Source organism: Fringilla coelebs (assembly GCF_963513975.1).
Source record: "Fringilla coelebs genome assembly, chromosome: 27".
In the NCBI taxonomy this organism is placed as follows: domain Eukaryota; kingdom Metazoa; phylum Chordata; class Aves; order Passeriformes; family Fringillidae; genus Fringilla; species Fringilla coelebs.
The window spans coordinates 4,155,132-4,175,245 of record NC_140053.1 but is presented as its reverse complement, the minus strand read 5'-3'; the positions used below and the strand labels follow the sequence as shown (position 1 = coordinate 4,175,245).

Sequence of the window (20,114 nt, the reverse complement as noted above, 5' to 3'; positions counted from 1 at the left end):
CAGAGGACAGGGGTTCTGGAGAGTACCATGGGACAGCCCTGGGCCCTTGTGGAAATGGGATCTGTCAATATCCTGGGCTGCTCAGGAAGGGGGTGTCTTTCAGATGATGGAAGGCAATCTCAGAAGTATGGAGATAGAGGAGACAATGCCTCTCTCAGTCTTCACCTACAAGATCTCCCAGGCTGCTGAATCCCCTAAAGGAGTTCTGAGAAGGTGGGGGAGCCTTCCCAGCAGTGAATGGGTGTCAAAAAAAAGACTGCCTGACAAGAGTCAACCAGTGAAAGTCTGCTACTGCATTCTGGGTCACGGCTTCTATAAAGTGAGTTGTTGACTATCTGGAGAACTGGGCCACAGGGGCCCTCTGGCATTCAAGAAGGACAAATGGCAAGAACTGCACTTGGAAATGAAAAACCTCTTCCAGCAGTATGGGCTGGAGACTGAACTATGCTAGAGTCTTAGAGCCTCAGCTCTCTTTTCTCTTGTGAGAGATGCCTTGGGGAGAGGCTTGGAGGGTGAAGTGGATGGACACAGCTCATCCTCCTGGCCATGCTGTGCTGAGGAGCTCTCCTGAATGCTCTGTGGAGGGATAGAAGGGGTTGCAGAAAACATCTCCCCACTGGCTGGGACTCATCAATGGTCCCGTGTATAGGAATGTGCCTTCTGTTGATGGAGTGACAAAACTATCCTTTATTTCCTTATAAAGGAAAGAAGCCTAGAAGTTTCTCTCCTCAATTGTGTAAAAAGACATTTTATAGGCCTAGGGGACTTCACTTCAAACTTAAGGATAGCCAACTGGACAGAAGCCAAAAAGTCCTGCCTGAGCAATTCACTGGAAAAAGAAGAGAACAAATAAACTAATCACTTTTCTGAGGCGCTTTATGAGGAGCAGGAACCTCTTACACCTGAATCAGTTTTTCTCTGAAAGGAGTTTGTTATTTTGCCTTTTATTAAACCTTTTTGTTTCCAGCACTACCACAGAAGCCATCCTGCTGACTTTATGCCTCCAAAGGTAGCTGAGCTATCTTGGGTGTGAAATAGACTCCAAGAGCTTATGAGACCTGGCTTGAGGAGGCAACTATTACTCCTGTGCATTGAGTATTCTCTTGGCATCTGTGCTTCAGCATACCTTGTTTACCATGCCCAAAAAGACTTGCTTGGAGAGCAGCCCAGCACCCTTGGGGAAGCAGGAACTTGTCCAGCTCCCCAGTAAATGAGAGCTGTCAGTGACAACCCCACGCACCTCAGAACACTGAGGGAGGGGATGCGCTCGCAAGGGCCCTGGGTACAAAACCTGCTCTCAAACCACATCAAGGACTGATGCACTTCCCTGCCCTGCAGACATGGAGCCAGCTGGGATGCACCCCAGAGGGCAAGGGAATGCCTTCAGTAGGCAAATCTCCAGGAAGGGACTCTCTCTACCTGTGGCAAGTCATGCTCTAATTTTGGGTTGTGTGTGTGTCAGCCTTTTGGTGTGAGGCCAAGCCAGGAGGGTGTGATGTCTGCAGACCCATGTCCCTTGCAGGGACACAACTGCCCTCTAGCAAGGGCAGATTCATCCATAACCCAGGAAAGGTGGTGCAAGCACTGGGCTGTACCCGAGTACACAGCTTCAGGCAGCCACAACAGCTATTGCTGACAGCATGAGCTTCTTGCCAACACTCCCACAGCTTCAGGGGCTCACAGGATAGTCAACATGTTTTGCAAAAGTCTCTCGTGCTGGTCAGGGTTTAAGGCATGCAGCCAATGCTCATGGCACTGTGAGGAGAATGGGACAAACAAGGTGCTGTGCTAAGCCCCAACACACCCGTCATGTAGTGAGGGGAGACCTGACTCCACCAGAACTGTAATCAGGGTCCTTAGGAAGGATGACATTTTCTTTCCTCATGGTGACTGACATATGAGACCCCCCCAGACATTGGCATGAGAGGGAATGACTCCTCCAAGTAAATCTGTAAAGGATTGAGGGAGAAGGATAAGTCATGTCATTAGGCACAGGAGCCGAGCCTTTGTGTACCCAGGACAGACTCCTGCCCTGGCAGGGGGAGAGTCAAACCTTTCTGCAATGGGGTTTGAAAGGAACCCAGATTTCCCAGTTCCATGTCCTACATCTGCACAGACTCCTCCTACACTTGAGGGTACATTTTCTGGTGATAGGGACGTGATCCATTTGGGAAATCATTGGATCTGTCATCCTGGAACTTGAAAGGAGCCTACATAGCATAATGGGCACGTCAGAAATGAGGAAACGCACTGGCAATGGTGATGGAAAACAAAACACAACCTGGGGCATTAGGTGGGATATTTTGCTTTGAAGATGAGTCTGTTGGAAAATTACTGTCCTCATGCAGTGACTGTGGGCCTGGGGCAGCACAGGAGCACTATAAAAGCAGGACCTTCTCCTCACTGTCTCATCCACTCCTCTCCTGCACACAGTCTCCTTGGGAACAAGGTAAGTCTGGAGCTCTTTATTCCACTTTTATTAATTCTCATCATTATGCTTCCATGGGATTTTTCAGCACAAAGCTGTCTCTTTGTCCTATACCTGATTCTGGGGTTGCTTTCTATGGGGCAGGGAAAGGTACAAAAAGGGTGACATGGAGAGAGGCTGGAGCTCAGTTAGGTGTCTCCTGTGGTGTGGGCTCGGAATGGATCTCTCAGAGCTTGGTTGTGCTTTACAGATCTATTTTGGACTTTGGAGAACTGTGGAAACCCAGGGCACTAGGAATATTTCTCTGTCTGCTCTGGGGTGTCCTGGTCCCCCAGGGGAGCACTGACTTTGACCCTCATTCATGGAGAAAACTAAACTTCAAGATAGACTGGAATCCACAAAAGTGTGAAATAGATTATAGAGAGCAGTGTAGGTGTATCACTTAGGTGGGAAATTGAGGTTTTGGGATTTTTAGTGTGTTGTGGACGGAAGGAAGATGGAGAGCACAGGGTGTTGTCCTGGGTTTCTTCTTCATGCTTCTTCTTCCTTCTACTTCATGGGTTTGGGTGGCATTTTGTAATTGGGCAGAAAAGTCCCCATTGCAGCTCTTTGGGATCAGTTATTGGGTTAAAAGGGAGAATAATCTAGGTCTCAGTTCTTCATTTGATAGTTTAGTCTTAAAAGACCTTGTAACAAGAGATTGTTGGCCATTTTGTGCCCTCTAATGAAAAGCTGCCCAAGTCGCAGCAGTGAGACTGTTCTACTGATAAGAAATATTAAACACTTGAGCCCGAACGTGAATGACTGTCTCAAGTGCCTTCAACCCAGACTCAGAATAACCAATGACTGGTACCCCAACATAGAATGAGAAGCCTGTGGGCCTCCCTATGATCCTTCCAGCTCTTTGTGTGAGCTCATGTCTTGTCTCCTTTGTGGTGGTGTTACAGGCTTCTACTCACTTGTGCTTTTCTACCCCCCCTTCCCTGTCTCCCAGGTGCACCTGCAGCCCCAAGCCATGTCCTGCTACACCCGGTGCCAGCCCTGCCAGCCCTGTGGCCCCACCCCGCTGGGCAGCAGCTGCAATGAGCCCTGTGTCAGGCAGTGCCAGGACTCCACCGTGGCCATCCAGCCCTCGCCCGTGGTGGTGACCCTGCCCGGCCCCATCCTCAGCTCCTTCCCACAGAACACCGCCGTGGGATCCTCCACCTCTGCTGCTGTTGGCAGCATCCTCAGCTCTCAGGGAGTGCCCATCAGCTCTGGGGGCTTTGGCCTCTCTGGCCTGGGCAGTGGAATCTGTGGCAGGAGATGCTTCCCCTGCTAAAGCTGCTGGTGATGATTCCAGGGTGTGAACCTAAGGACTCAGCAGGATGGTTCTTCACTGGGGATGGAGCATCAGCTTGGTGCTTCCTGAGGGGCTGAGCAACCCCAGCAGCCCTTGCAGAAGGACTCTTGGCAAGCACAGCCCATCCCTGCCTCTGCCCTCTTCCCCTCTGTCATCTCCCTCCTGTGTCCTTGTTCCCTTGTGCTCCCCTGGGCTGTGAGTGCCACACGTGCAGCCAGGGGAGGACCTGCTGGCCCTGCTCCCTCTGTAGGGCAGGCAGATGGACTTCTGGAAGGATGTCCACCACAGCCATGGGGCACAATCTCTTATCTGTCCCTCGTGCTCACTGCACCATCGCTCGAAATGACCTAATTTCCCTCTCTTGACTCATTAAAGTTATGCTGCATTTGAGCCATTGCCTCTGTGTCATTTTTCCTGCAGATGCTCTCCCAAGATGACAAGGGAAAGAGATGTTGCTCAGTCTTTTTTCTGGGAGGTGTTTGGCGATGGCTCTGAAGTGACTGGTAACACAGGCTTGCATCAAGTTTGCTTAGTCAGAGACTGGATTACTTTCTGCTTCTAAATCTTGCACAACTAGCAGGATGATGACATTCCAGATGCCAAAGGGATTTTATTGCTAGTGGCATCCAGGGCCAGCTTTAATCTCTGTGGATGGAAAGTTCATATGGAGCACCTCTCTTTCTCAGGATAACTTGTTCCATATCTGCCAATCCTTTCTATGCCATGAAATTTCCATTTCTTTGTCACTACCCACAAAAACTGCATGCCAGAATCCCTTTACTTATGCTTACATGCTCTACCTGGAAACAATCCCTCCTTTTTTTTTGTTGTGGGATAAAAACCTCTGCAAAGACCAAAAAAGTTTTTGTCACAGAAGTGTTGGACTTGGTGGAGCCTTTACCAGTTTCTTTCAGCCCTTGGAGCAGAGCAGTGAGACCAGATCATGTTGGCAAGTACAGTCTACAAGGAAGTGTGGTCGTGGGACTTGGAGAGATAAAATTTCCACCCCAGAATCTTTTCACCCCTTTGTCCATCCTCTGAAGAGTATCCTCTGGCTGCTATCAGAACGAGGTTCATTGACTGGATATGTCTGGCTGTGGAGGTGAAATAGCAACTGCACCCAGAGCTCAGCCTTCACAGAATCACTGAACACCCTTGTGGTGTTGTGAGGTCCCCAGGACGATGTGAGAGATGAGAATTTTACTCCATGTGTCTCAGAAGCCTGATTTATTATTTTATGATATTATATGATAAGAAATCATATGCTAAAACTACACTAAAGAAAGAGAAAGGATATATCAGAAGCCTAGACAAGAATGAATAATAACCCGGGACTGACTCAGAGAGTCCGCTGGCTGTAATTGGTCATTAATTAAAAACAATTTACATGTTTGGATAAACAATCTCCAGACCACATTCCAGAGGAGCAAAACATGGAGGAGCTGAGGCTTCTCTTCTTCCCAGCAGAAGAAATCATGGTGAAGGGATTTTTCAGAAAATATCATGGTGACGTGCCCTGAGCTGGAAGGCACCCACAAGGATCACCGAGTCCAAACCTTGACCCTGCACAATCACCACAGCCATCCCACCCTGTGCCTGACAGCATTGTCCAAATGTCCCTTGAGCTCTGGCAGCCTTGGAACTGTGACCATTCCTGGGGGAGCCTGTTCAATATCTGACCACTCTCTAGGGAAAGACTCTTTTCCTGATATCCAAACTAAATCTGCTGCTGAGAAACAGAAGACCCCCACCCAACCTTTCTCTCTGGCAGCTGGGGAGAGCATGGGGAGAGACAACGACCACACAGAGGCACAGGCTGAGATGCAACAAAACTTTAATTAGGAAGAAAAGCAGGTCCTCTGAGTGGGCACCATACTGCAGGGAGCACCAGGGGATGTAGGAGACTTGGCAATGAGTCCCTTGGCCATGGTGCAGGTCACACCTTGCATGGGACTTAGTCATTGATCACAGGCCAGGGGAGGACATGAGAGTAGAGACAAAAAAAGGACAGGAGGGAAACAGGCAAGTTAGACAAAGGCCATGGTTTGAGAGGCCAGGCACAGCTCTTCCCAAATGCCATGGATGCTCAGTGCCTCTAAATGACCATGTTCAGTCCAATTCCATCTTCTGGGTTCTGGGGGTCCTTCTGTGGGCCAGTCACCAGCAGCTTCAGCAGACCCTGTTCCAGTGGCGCCTGGTGATGCAGGAGAGGTCAAAGCCCCCAGAGCTGATGGGCACTCCCTGAGAGCTGAGGATGCTGCCAACAGCAGCAGAGGTGGAGGATCCCACGGTGGTGTTCTGCGGGAAGGAGCTGAGGATGGGGCCAGGCAGGGTCACCACCACAGGGGAGGGTTGAATGATGATGGTGGAGCTCTGGCTCTGCAGGACAGAAGGCTCATTGCAGCTGCTGCCCAGCGGGGTGGGGCCGCTGGACTGGTACCAGGGGGTGTAGGGCTGGTAACAGGGGCTGCAGGGCCAGTAGCAAGGGGTGCAGGGCTGGTAGCAAGGGCTGCAAGGCTGGCAGCTGGACATGGCTCTGAGTCACGCGTGCACCTGAGAGAGAAGAAAGACACAAGATGGGGATGGTTGAGGAGCCACCTCTCCACCCACCACAAGGGAGCCAAGGAACAGCCTGGCCTGGGGGATGCAGCCAGTGCAGGGAGGGCCACACGACTCTTTGCCTGCTCCCCACCTCTGGGCAAGGACAGACAGGCCCACAAAAGCACTTTCTTAGTCAAGAGAACAAGAGTTCCCCCAGCCCAGACACAGCCCTGCTCCACACCAAGCCCTCTCTCCACCTCCCCTCCCCAAACAGGCAGCCTCAAGCCCAGTATAGGACAGAGCCTCCAACTCACTTGCTTCCAAAGGAGAAGAAGAACAGTGGAGTGGATGAGAGAGTGAAAAGCTGGGAGGCCTTTTATACTGGTCCTGCACTGCCCCAGGTGCAGAGGAAGTCTCTCTGGAAACAATAATTTTCTGAGAAGCTCATTTCAAGTGCAAAACACTCCAATTAATGATAAGAGCTGTGTTTTGTTTTCCTGTATGGCCGCATTTCCATTGCCTTCTTTGGCCACACACGTTTCTCCCTGAAGGCTCCTTTTTAGAGCTGATCATGGAAGCCCGTGGACCTGTGGGACAGGAGCTCATGGGTGCCAGCAGAAGATGAGTCTTGAGTGCCAGGGGCACTGCCTGCAGTCTGGGGACATTGGCCTGGGGCACCCCCGTGGGCTTGTTTGCAGCCCCGTGGGCAGGAAGGGCCCTGCTGCTCCAAGCCCTGGAATGCTTGCTCAGATGAGGAAGGGTTCCTGAACGTGTTGATGTGCCACATCCCCTTCCTCCCACCCTCCAAAATCTCTGATTGACACTGGCCATTGCCTTAGCAGGTTGGTCATCAGTGCTGCTGCTGCACTTGTCTCTCTTCCTTTCATGCTGCTCTTAGGAGTCCTTGGTGCACTTGTTGTGCCTCATCCACTCCATGGGCTCTCTCTGATAGTCCCACAAACACAAACAACTCATCATGTCCTCTCCCAGGATCTCCTGCTGTGTCTCCTTTGCCACACAAGCCCACAGCTGCTCAGGTGGAGGCAGGGCTCTTTGGTCAGTGGTGCTTTCACCACATCAAGGCCTCTTCTGCTTCTCATAGTGGCCCCCAGTTAGTGCGGCATGACAACTGGGGAGGGGACACAGCTGGGACAGCAAAGGCAATGCCAGTGTCAATCAGAGATTTTGGAGGGTGGGAGGAAGGGGATGTGGCACATCAACACGTTCAGGAACCCTTCCTCATCTGAGCAAGCATTCCAGGGCTTGGAGCAGCAGGGCCCTTCCTGCCCACGGGGCTGCAAACAAGCCCACGGGGGTGCCCCAGGCCAATGTCCCCAGACTGCAGGCAGTGCCCCTGGCACTCAAGACTCATCTTCTGCTGGCACCCATGAGCTCCTGTCCCACAGGTCCACGGGCTTCCATGATCAGCTCTAAAAAGGAGCCTTCAGGGAGAAACGTGTGTGGCCAAAGAAGGCAATGGAAATGCGGCCATACAGGAAAACAAAACACAGCTCTTATCATTAATTGGAGTGTTTTGCACTTGAAATGAGCTTCTCAGAAAATTATTGTTTCCAGAGAGACTTCCTCTGCACCTGGGGCAGTGCAGGACCAGTATAAAAGGCCTCCCAGCTTTTCACTCTCTCATCCACTCCACTGTTCTTCTTCTCCTTTGGAAGCAAGTGAGTTGGAGGCTCTGTCCTATACTGGGCTTGAGGCTGCCTGTTTGGGGAGGGGAGGTGGAGAGAGGGCTTGGTGTGGAGAAGGGCTGTGTCTGGGCTGGGGGAACTCTTGTTCTCTTGACTAAGAAAGTGCTTTTGTGGGCCTGTCTGTCCTTGCCCAGAGGTGGGGAGCAGGCAAAGAGTCGTGTGGCCCTCCCTGCACTGGCTACATCCCCCAGGCCAGGCTGTTCCTTGGCTCCCTTGTGGTGGGTGGAGAGGTGGCTCCTCAACCATCCCCATCTTGTGTCTTTCTTCTCTCTCAGGTGCACGTGTGACTCAGAGCCATGTCCAGCTGCCAGCCTTGCAGCCCTTGCTACCAGCCCTGCACCCCTTGCTACTGGCCCTGCAGCCCCTGTTACCAGCCCTACACCCCCTGGTACCAGTCCAGCGGCCCCACCCCACTGGGCAGCAGCTGCAATGAGCCTTCTGTCCTGCAGAGCCAGAGCTCCACCATCATCATCCAGCCCTCCCCTGTGGTGGTGACCCTGCCTGGCCCCATCCTCAGCTCCTTCCCGCAGAACACCACCGTGGGATCCTCCACCTCTGCTGCTGTTGGCAGCATCCTCAGCTCTCAGGGAGTGCCCATCAGCTCTGGGGGCTTTGACCTCTCCTGCATCACCAGGCGCCACTGGAACAGGGTCTGCTGAAGCTGCTGGTGACTGGCCCACAGAAGGACCCCCAGAACCCAGAAGATGGAAATGCACTGAGTGTGGAGATCCTGACCATTGCTTTCAGAGGCACTGAGCATCCATGACTCCACCTGCACTGGAGGTGGGGTGTCTGGGCTCTTTGAAACCATGGTCCTTATCTAAGTTGCCTGTTTCTCCTGCTCTTCTTTCTCTCTTTTTCTTCTCTGTTGTTTTGTCCTCCCCTGGCCTGTGATCACTGGCTAAGTCCCATCCAAGGTGTGAACTGCACTGTGGCCAAGGGACAGAGTGTCCTTCATCCCCCTGGTGCTCCCTGCACTATGGTGCCCACTCAGAGGACTTCCTTTCCCTCTTCCAAATCATTAAAGCTTTGTTGCATCCCAGCCTGTGCCTCTGTGTGGTCCTTCTCTCTCCCTATGTTGTTTCCAGCTACCAGACAGAAAGGTGTTGCTCTGGGGGATGTGGCAGGCACTGATGAGAGCCCTGGGTTTTCCTGGAGTGATGGAAGGGGGAGACACTATGGCAGGATATTCTGCCCTGTAATGTAGTCAAGCAACTTGGAGAATGCCTTATTTGCCAGGCTCATTTTTCAGTAGTGGACTGAGGTGGGAGCTCTCTGTCTGGCTCACCAAACCCCAATCAACATCCTTACATTGCTGCAATGACAGTCACATGACTGAGAGTCAATCCCTCTGTACTATAGAAGTCCAGTCCAATTTTAGACAATAAGTTCTTCTATTATTTTCCTGCCTGGATGTGTGTATGAACTTTCCTGCCTTGGAGTGGAAATGTCCCTTTAAGACTACTTCTTTATGTCAAGAGATCTGCCCAGGAGTGCTGGCATGCTGAGTTGCACCAATATCCATTTCAACTGTTGTTTATTTTTGCTAGCTTTAATATAATTGCTTTGATATAGTGCAGTATCCTATCATATTCTACACAGTACTAATAGTTTTAGGTTTTATACTGTGTAGTAAATAATTCTGATTCATATATTTTGTCTAATAATTTGTCATAATAATTTATTTAACATATACATACACACATATAGACATATACACACATGTACATATATATACACATATATATGTGTGTATATATATATATATGTATATATACACACACATGTATATACATGTATCTAAATTTTTCCATTATTAATCCTGTGAGACAAAGTTACTTAAACCACTCACAGTCTAGGGCTAAGATTGGATGCAGCCTAACCCAAGCTCCTCTTTGAGGAGGAATTTAGAAAGCCAGGGTGCCCTCTCTGCACCTCACAACTCAGCAGGACTCCTCTAATAAACTCTGTCTGAAGCTCCCTCTCCACCAGTGACAATTTCTTGTAGTTGGCAGGATGGCAAATTTTGAGAAACAGACAAACCAGAATATTTACAGAGTCACAGTACAGTCAAGAAAACGTGGTACATGGTAATAGAAAAGGAAAAACACACTGCCATTTTCGTGAGACAAGTATGTTCATGCCAAGCAATGAAATCCAAGACATTTAGTCTTTGTTTTACTTAACTAAAGCTTTGCAAATTAGAAGTGGAACACCTTGGAGAGAAAGCTGAAAAGGAATTGAACACTAAAAAGAAATTGGCTGAAAACTTGAAGAACCAGTATTTTGACTTCTTCCAAAGAGAAAGAGAATTAAATTTGCAAACTCCCCAGTCTCAGTGGGGAGCTGGAGAATAAGGAGGAGTTTTCCAGCCTTGCTAATGAGGTAGATTGGGAGGCAGACTACATTCAATATGATCTCCCCATCCTTTATTCATTGTCAGAAAAGTTTGATGTAGTAAAGCCAAATTCCCCACCTCACCCTAAACCCTGCCAATTTGTAAAAACTCAATTAATTTATGAGGTAGAGCCCACTGTAACAACTAAAGATAAAGCTTGCACTGTGATGCAGTTGGCTAAACTGCATAAGCGATGTAGCAAAGATTCCAATAAAACCAAACTAGGCCAGCAGCTCTATCAGAGCACACAGTCATGCTCAGCAGTGAGATGGCACACAGGGCTCTTATACAAGGCCCATTTATGTAGGATGGCAAATATAATCCTTGTCTTTAGGTCCCAGGCACTCTGCAAATAACAGACCATGAACATTCTGTTGAGGCCAGAGCACAGGATCCATTCACACAAGTCCACATGCTGGTGGAAGACAACAGGGATTCCATCTCATCTGTTGCAGAATGGAGTTAAGGGGAGTAAAAAATATCCTGGTTTGAAAGATGTCTGCCAAGGAAGGTGGGAACCTCCCTTGGAATGGAAAATGTGACCCCCCCCTTTCCTCCAAATTATTATAATTTTGAAATTATGGGGCTTTCAGGCAAAGAGATGGGGAAAAGAATAGCAGTCCACTGAGTAATGGCTTCATCCTCTGGGAGTAACAGAAGGAAAAGGGACTGCACACTCACCTTGTTTTTAAGGAGAAAAAGGAGAGTGAAGTGGATGAGAGACCAAGGATCTGCATTGTTTTTTATACTGCCCCAGGCTCAGGAGGTTGCCCAAGCAGGCAGAAAAGTTTTTGACATGCTCTTCTGAAATGTAAGGCATCCCAGAGGATACAGGCTGTGTTTCAGGTTCCTGGTGTCTCTCACTTCCTTGTTTACACTATGATATTTCCCTCATGGATGTTTGTTTTGAGGTTAAAATGAGAGTTCCTAAAATTTCTGGGACAGGACCATGTAATTGTGGGCAGAACACTCACACCAATTGCTGGAGAAGTCCTCTACAGACCAGGACTAGTGGCCTGGGGCAGCCCTGGGATGGTGTTTTCAACCACACTGACAAAAGGCCAAGCTCCTCTCAGCCCTGAAATCCTTGTCTAGACACCAAATGGATCCCATTTGTGAGGACACACCATGTCCTTTTCCCTCTCTTCCTCCCAGCACCTGATTGCAACTCGTCTTTCTCTTCCAGGCAGCTGAACTGCACTGCTGAGCTTCAATATTTCTCCTTTGTTCACCAACCTTGGAAGTGATTTCCCAGGCTGCTTGGCTTCCTCCACTCTTCAGGCCATGACTGGGGATCCTCAGCCAATCCATCTTTGGGCCATGAGGTGCCTTGGCATGCTCCAGCCCAGACAGGATTGTGCCTGTTGAACCCACAGTGGTCACATAAGGGCATTTTTACTTCATAGATGTACTTAGGTGGATGATAAATTCCTTTGAATGCACGGCATGGACAAATTTGCATGCAAAGCTGTGCAGATGAGCACAAATGAGTTTGTACATTTCTGGCACTCATCACAACAGGATGTGATGGCCATCCCCACAGCCTGGCCCTGCAGGCTGGGCTGCCTCTTGCATTCTCCATGCTAAAAAGCTTAAAAGAGCATTAGGAGAAATGCTGAGAAATCCTGCCCAGCTTGTGCATGGAAGCCCTGAGTGGATCTGCCTCCAGTGCTGCGTGGTGGGTGCCTGTCCCATGGAGTCAAGAGCTTCAGCTGCACAGAGCAAGGAAGGCAGGGCAGATGGGGACCATGGCCAACCAGGTCAGGGGGAGGAAGGCTGGAAGCTGGTGAGTTTTGGCAATAGAAAAAAGGCTTCTGCTCCCTTGTGGACTTTAACTTCAGAGCAGGTGCTGTAACCTGAAAAGTGGTGAGGACAAAAAGACACATTTGGGAATTTGCCAGAGGGACCTGTGATCAAACATTTTTTCCTCCTTGAAGGAGAAAATACTGAGACATCTTCAGGAGACTCCCTCTCTGAGGAATCTTAAGCAGCAATCTCCTAACCTGACCTGATGTCTCGAGAGGTTTCTTGTTGCAGAAGAAGGATGCTGAGCTTGCCCTGCCTTTGGAGCAATACCATTTGCTGCTCTTTGATGTGGGCTCCAGGGATAATGTCCAAAAGTGTTTCTAGAGTGACTACAGAGCTCTGGGATGAAGTAAGGGTGTGAGGCCCCAAGTTGGAAAAGACTGAGTAGAAAAGAACTCATCCTGTGTGTGAAAACCTGATTGCAGGCTTTGTGTTGCAGGTGATTTGGTTTTGATTGCCAGGGAAATGTCTGTGATGAATGAGGGGTACAGAGCAAGGAGAGGAAATATTTGAAAAAGTCATGCAAATAATCTTTAAATCTCATAAGAAATCAACAACATCCTTTACCTACTTCTTTATTCATCCTTCCCTTGGGTGTTATATGGGTATTAAATCTGTGCTGTTCACTGCAGTTCTGAGGAGATATTATACAGAAATGGATCCCCTTGGCACAGATGGGTCCATCTAGAGTTCCCAGAGGAACAGTTTTTGTACAGTAGCATCAGACTCCAAGCTCTTGCTGCCTGGGTTGCCTGCAATGGTTTTAAAATGTGTGATCCCCCTAAAGGCATCACATGGCCCTGCCCCTAATGAAGTGTGGAATGTTTCTCACCACTCATTAAGAATTGGAAGTCAAATCCTTCCCACGTGGTTAATTAGGGAGCTTTTCTAGTTTTGTTGCCTTGTTTGTTTTTACTGGCACAGGAGATGGTAAACAGGATGATTTTAATCAGCTCTCAAGACAGTGGCATTTCTTTCTGCATTCTTTTGTCTGAGCCTTTGTCCCTTGCTTCTGGCCAAATCAAGATATTCTGATGATGCAAATTTAGTGGATCAAGGTGTAGGTGTGGGAGATGCAGTGGTGAGAATCCTCTGAGCCCAGCCATCTAGTGGACTTTTCAGCCACCTTAAACTCCACTTCTCCAGCTTGTATCTCCCCAGTTTGGCTATAAGGATTATTTGAGAGGGCAGAAGGTTTCTGTAATGGACCCATGTGGAGAGGTTGCCCATGGAGGTCACACACAGAGAAAAGTGGAACTGGAGAAGGTTTGGTTCTGGCAAGTGACACCAGTGTTTGGGCAGCAGGTCTCATAGGAGCAAATGAAGCCTTGGTTTTGGGACAGAGCAAGGTGTGCCAGTATCCCATCAGATGGACAAAGCCTCTGTCTCTGCCTGGAGATCCAGGCAGGCAGAGCATGGGAGGAAGGTCATGTGCATCACAGAGACCTGTGAACCCCAGCTGGCATTTGAGCCCAGCAATGTCTGCAGGAGTTCATTTTCTGCACCCAAGAGAACATGGATACCCAGGGAATGATATTTGGACCATTGCTTGGGGCTAAAGGCCAAGGATTAAACAGAAAAATTCAAGTACAGCTGAAAACATTCCTAAATGTTGGCATTACTAGTAAAGCCACAAGTCATTTACACAGGGAAGACGGACGCCTGGAACAAAACATTAGATCCTTTTGGAGGTGTTGGATTCATGTTGATGGAGACTCCACTGCACAGGCGGAGTGTGTTACCAATCCTTACTTGTGAATCCCCTCAGCCCTGCGTGTCTGGGCAGCAGCTGGGCCCTGCCGAGTGCTGAGGAACAGTGAGAAGTTTGGATCTCATCTCCTTGTTCCCAGGAGTGCTGGGCGCAGGCCCTAGGCCAGGCAATGAAGGAAGGAGAGGAAGAGATGAGTTGTGGGCTGTCCAAGGGCTTTGTTGTTTCCCACATCCTCTCCATCGGAGCTAAAGTCTCCATGATGGGCTTTGGCTGCTGAGTAGCCAAGGATGTTCTTCATCAGCTCCAAGGGAAAAGGCCACAAAATAAAATCCACTGTAGTGAGCCCCAAACATTGCTTTCTCCATCTTTTTTGCTGATCAGACTGGAAGACTTGCCCCAGAACGACAGACGACTCAGAGACCAAGGCTTGAATGCAACACAATTTTAATAAGTTGAAAGAAGAAAAGCAGATGGCTCACAGAGAGCACCAGGAGCAACCACTAAGCTGGAGCTCCCATGTTGTGTTCCTTGCAGTGCTCTGCAGAGGTAGGAAGGATGGCAGGTCCACAATGGGAGTGTCCCACGCCTTGGGGAGGGAGGTATAGAAAAGGAGAGGAGAATAGAACAAGGAAGAGATGGTCCAAAGTTCCAACCAAATTGTCCAGAAGCTCTATCTCTGTGCAGAACAGGGTTCTGATGTCATGGATGCTCTTGTCCTAGGATGCTGCCAGCAGATTTAGCAGGGACGGCACCTGCTGCCACCATAGCAGTTGGTGATGCAGGAGATGTCAAAGCCCCCAGAGCTGATGGGCACTCCGCCACAGCTGAGGATGTTGCCCACAGCAGCAGAGGTGGAGGATCCCACGGCGGTGTTCTGTGGGAAAGAGCTGAGGATGGGGCCGGGCAGGGTCACCAGCACAGCAGGCGGCTCAATGACAACGTGGGAGCTCTGGCACTGCCTGACACAGCACTCATTGCAGCTGTTGGCCAGCGGGCAGGGGCCACAGGGCTGGCAGCAAGGGTCACAGGGCTTGCAGCAGGACATGGCTTGGGGTCACAGGTGCACCTAGGATGGAAGGAAGGGAGAGGGACAAAGTGAGGACATGTGAGAAGCAGCACTGCACCCAAACACCCTGCAGCCAAGGCACCTCTGAGCCCCCACTGCACTGCCCAGCTCAAAGCCCAGGAGCCACCTCAGCCAAGTCCCAGCCTCTCTTTGTCTGCACAAGACCTTCTCTCCCCTGCCTTCTCCCAGCACAAGCAGCTCCCAGCCCTGGGCTCTATGACAGCTCCTCTCAGCTGAGACCTCCAGCCAGGCAAGAGCTGATCTGGAAGCAGCAGCAGCAGGATGAAGAGGAGAAGAGGCTTTGCACTCACCTGATTCCTGAAGAGGAGGAGGTGAGAGAAGTGGATGAGAGAGCAGAGACTTGGGCTGCCTTTTATAGCAGTCCTGTCCTGCCTCAGGCTCAGAGGCTCCTTTGTGGAAGAAATAATTTTCTGACCAGCTCATGTCAAATATGAACCATCCCATCTAATGGTAGGCGCTGTGTCCTGGTTTCCTGCACTGCTGCCTTTTCATTTCCTGGTAATTTCGCTTGCTTTCCTATATGAAAGGCTACTTCTTTAAGTGCCGACAGGATAAGCCCAAGGATTTCCGGGGCAGAAAGACGTCAGCACAGGCAGAAGTCTCTGATCAAGTGCCAGCAGCATCCTTTGTGGGCAGGTGATGTTCTCTTGTGTAATTTCTGAGAGGTTCATTTGTGGCAAAATTGTCAGGAAAGGGGCTCTGGTCTTGTTCTTCTTCGTCACATGCCCAAAAACTGCCATGTGAGGGGACATGACAGAGGTTTGGCATGTTGTTTCCTTCTTCCACTCATCTCCTTCTTTCTACCTGCTGTCTGTGTCTCTCCAGGCCAGTACAGTGGGGATGTATTGCCCTCCCTCCCTCAGCCTGAGAGGCAGATGGACATCCCACTGGCGCTCCACTGCATCTTAGTGGCTGCTCCTTGTTCCTTCTGTGAGCCACCTCCTTTTTTTCCTTAAACTCACCAAATTATTTGTGCATCCCTAACTAGGAGTCTTTTTCATCTTTGGTTTTGTGGCAACACTTTCAGTCTGCTCAGGAAAAAAGGTGGAGAAGCTCTAAGTGGGATTCCCTGTAGTAGATTTTACTTTGTGTCTTTTCCCTTGCAGTTGATGAAGACATCTCTGGCTACTCTGCAGCCAATGGCCATCAGGGAGATCCTGGCTGCAAAGAGTGGCAGTGACAACCTCATCCCTTCCTTCTCCTCCTCTCCATTTCCTGGTCCATGAGCAGCACGTGGTCAAAGACGTGACACCCTTATGACATCTATATAATCATTCAGTACTGGCAGGGCCCAGCTACTATCCAGACATGCAGGGCTTGAGGTGATTCACAAGCTGGGATTAGCGTCTGCCACAAGCAGGCTCTGCAGAGAAAAGCAATATGTAACATTTGTCAATGACCCCCTTCCCTCCGAATCATGTTAACTTTGAAACTAAGGGAATTTCAGACAAAGATATAGGGAAAGGAATAACAGTCCTTTACTATAAAATACATGTATAACAAGGCAAACAAACACCAGCAGCAGCACTAACACCAGACAGAAGCGCACACCCAGCCCTGGCCCCTCGCGGCCGCAGGCGCTCTCCCCTTGGCTGCAGTTCCGGGCACAGCCAGCAGGGGCGCTGCTGGCTCCTGGCCGGGCAGGGCGGGTGCGGTGATTGCCCCGCGCCAGCAGGGGGCGCTGTGGTGCAGCTGCATCTCCTTCACATGGGAATGGTGGACGGGCTGGATGGAGAAATGGGCTCCAGCAGGAACCTGGGAACAGGGCTGGATGGAGAAATGGGCTGCAGCAGGAACCTGGGAACGGGGCTGGAGCGAGAAATGGGCTGCAGTAGGAACGTGGAAACGGGGCTGGATGGAGAAATGGGCTGCAGCAAGAACCTGGGAACAGGGCTGGATGGAGAAATGGGCTGCAGCAAGAACCTGGGAACAGGGCTGGATGGAGAAATGGGCTGCAGCAAGAACCTGGGAACAGGGCTGGATGGAGAAATGGGCTGCAGCAGGAACCTGGGAACGGGGCTGGAGGGAGAAATGGGCTGCAGCAAGAACCTGGGAACAGGGCTGGATGGAGAAATGGGCTGCAGTAGGAAACTGGAAACGGGGCTGGAGGGAGAAATGGGCTGCAGCAAGAACCTGGGAACAGGGCTGGATGGAGAAATGGGCTGCAGTAGGAACCTGGAAATGGGGCTGGATGGAGAAATGGGCTGCAGCAAGAACCTGGGAACAGGGCTGGATGGAGAAATGGGCTGCAGCAAGAACCTGGGAACAGGGCTGGATGGAGAAATGGGCTGCAGCAGGAACCTGGGAACGGGGCTGGAGGGAGAAATGGGCTGCAGCAAGAACCTGGGAACAGGGCTGGATGGAGAAATGGGCTGCAGTAGGAACCTGGAAACGGGGCTGGATGGAGAAATGGGCTGCAGCAAGAACCTGGGAACGGGGCTGGGTGGAGAAATGGGCTGCAGCAGGAACCTTGGAACGGCAGCTGGAACAGCAGGGTGGGCTCACCCAGGGCAGCAAGCAAGAGGCAGCAGAAACTCAGCAGCAGTCGGCTCCCAAACACAGCCAGGAGAGGCTTTCCTGGAAATGGAAAGGGCCTGGGATCCTAGAGGGGGAAGGGCCTGGGATCAAGTTTTGCCTGAGGCACATGAGCAGATGGTGAAAAGGGTCCCACTCCAGTGAGATGGGGTGTTAAGGTGCCAGTGCAAGGGCCAGTCCCACAAACAGAGCTTCACTCATGGTAGGAGAAGTCATCAGGAGATGGAGCCACACAGTTCTGGTGAACTCCCCCCACAGTGGCTGCAGCCTACTTTCCTCCGAATGCTGAGAGAGCAAGAGAGCTAGGACCTGCACCCAGCTCCCTTTAACCAGCTGAAATCTGGCAGTAACTCTGTCCCTCCAAGAGAAACCCCCCAGCTAAGAGCTGCATCCTTCCCGTGGCCATTTCTTTTGTCTCTCTTAAGTATCTATTGTTATGGTTTCTTGGCAACAGATGGGAGAAAATTCCATGAGCATTAAAAACAAAAGGAAAAATCCTAAACCCCAACATGAGAATGATGATTGTGTGTCAGAGTGAAGAATGATGAGGGAAGTACATTATGAGCTGACCACATATTTGGGATACTCTCAAAAAGAAGAGATTCATCAGAAGATCTGGAATATCCAAACAAGTCCATGGACATAATTAACATATGTACATGTATTCAAAAAAGTGATGAATCTGTATTAATTTTTGGAATACAGCCTGGTCTGTTAGGTTAGTGGGCATGCTTAGAGGAGACATCCCCATGCATCCAGCTCTCTAATAGAGTAATGTCAGCTTTCTGACACGGGAAATTGGTTGGAGCGTTTATTTCCCGGTTTTTGGTGACAGCGGGGCTTTGAGCAGCCTGGTCTGGTGGAAGGTGTCCCTGCCTATGGCAGTGGGTGGGACAAGATTGTCTAACCTAAACCCTTTGATGCCTCTGTGATCTGTGGGCTGTCCTTGGCAGGCCCTGTCTTCACCAGGGTCCATCTTCCTTTGTCTGTCTTGCAGTTCCCCTTGGGCACAGGTTTGGTCAAAGGTGTCGTGGTTTGAGAGGAAGTAGGGTTTTTTTGGGATACTGTGGTCAAACCAATAGGTGCTCAGATTTGAATATTGGCACCTGGTGTGGCCACTGACGATATGGATACGCCTCTGAGAACACAGGGGGTTAAAAGCTGAGAACTCCCAGGGGAAACCCTCTTGGTTCTGGTCCCTGAAAGAGCTCAGACCTGCCCTGCCCGGCTCCGAGCTGGGCAGGGGAGGGGAAGCCATGAGGCCCGGTTGAGGGAGGTCAGGGACCTGGACAGAGAAGGGAGGAGAAGGCCCTGCAAGATGGAAGGGGGGAGGAACCCAGAGAGCCATCGGGCAGCCTTCCTCCCGGAGGAGAGAGATAGAGAGGGAGAGAGGGCTGGTGTCTGTGCCTGTGCTACCTTGAGAATTGATAGCACGGCCAGCCGAGAAGGAGAAGGGGGGAGTGCGGGGAGAAGGGGGGAGTGTGGAGAGAAGGTGCCCAGCAGGGCAGCCGTGGGAGTTCTGCACAGGCCGAGCCTGAGACTTTTAACCCTTTTTTGGATGATGGGAACATTACAAATGCTGATTCCTCCTGGAGTTAAATGAGAAGAGAGATATAGATGAAATAACAGGGAATGGGCAAGTGTGAAGAAAGTCTGTGCAAGTGAAAGATGTCAGAAGAGTTGAGGAGGTGATGGAGTGGCCTTTGGCTGGACTTTTCTTGTATAGCCATGGACAGAACCACTTTTTCCTGTGACACAGACTGTGTTTAGGGGGAGGCAGTGACTCGGAGCCAAGAAAGTGCAGTGATGTGCTAGAGTGCGTGAACAGAGACAACGGGTGAGGAGGGTGGTGGTGGTGCCCTCCAGGAAGAAGAAGAGGATCTCTGTTCTCGAGACCCCTCGGCCCCAGGGGGTGAAATTTGGGGGGGACAGGTGTCCCAAAAGCATGGGGGCACTGGCATTGCGCCAGGGTCAAACCCTTCTGTTGGGAAAGCATTGATGGACAGATTACATCTATCCATACATGGCAGAAATGTGAATTAACAGTGAAGCCATAAGTCTTCTGCACAAACTCAGCCTAAAGTCATTTCCCACAGCATATCCTGAGTATGGCTGATTCCAATTCTAACTTCTGAAGTATCTCAGTGCTGCATCTTAGGACAGAGGTGGGCACCGCAAGAGCTGAGGGCTCCTATGAGACTGAGATGTGTTCCTCATCTGCCTGTGCTGATGTGTGCAGGCCGTGGACCTAGACTGGGTAATGGAGGGGAGGAGAAGGTAGGGATGAGGTTGTGGGCTGTTTCCACACATTGCTGTTTCCCAGCTGTCAGGAGGAAAAGGTTAAAACTGAAAGACTTGGAGAGCAGGGTTATAGATTTGCACAAAGTGACCTTGTAGGTGGGGAGGCTGAGAACATCCATGTGGAAAACTTACTGCTGATTATCCTGTGCCCCTTTTGAGAGATAGTATGAAAGCTATCAAAACCTTAGGAGGCATCTCTCACATGTAGTCTTGAGCATCCTGCTGGGAGAGTGAGAGATCAAAAAACTCAAAGAACTTA

At 50.3% G+C, this 20,114-nt stretch overlaps 1 protein-coding gene across 1 annotated transcript; it reads left to right on the top strand.

Annotated features, from left to right (window-relative positions):
• Positions 1–3,443: 3,443 nt before the first annotated feature.
• On the top strand, positions 3,444–3,749 carry LOC311163367 (feather keratin 1-like; the record flags this gene model as incomplete). The annotated part of the gene is made up of 1 exon (XM_084222197.1): positions 3,444–3,749. One exon carries the CDS (start codon positions 3,444–3,446, stop codon positions 3,747–3,749), a length of 306 nt encoding a protein of 101 aa, XP_084078323.1.
• Between the last annotated feature and the right edge of the window lie 16,365 nt (positions 3,750–20,114).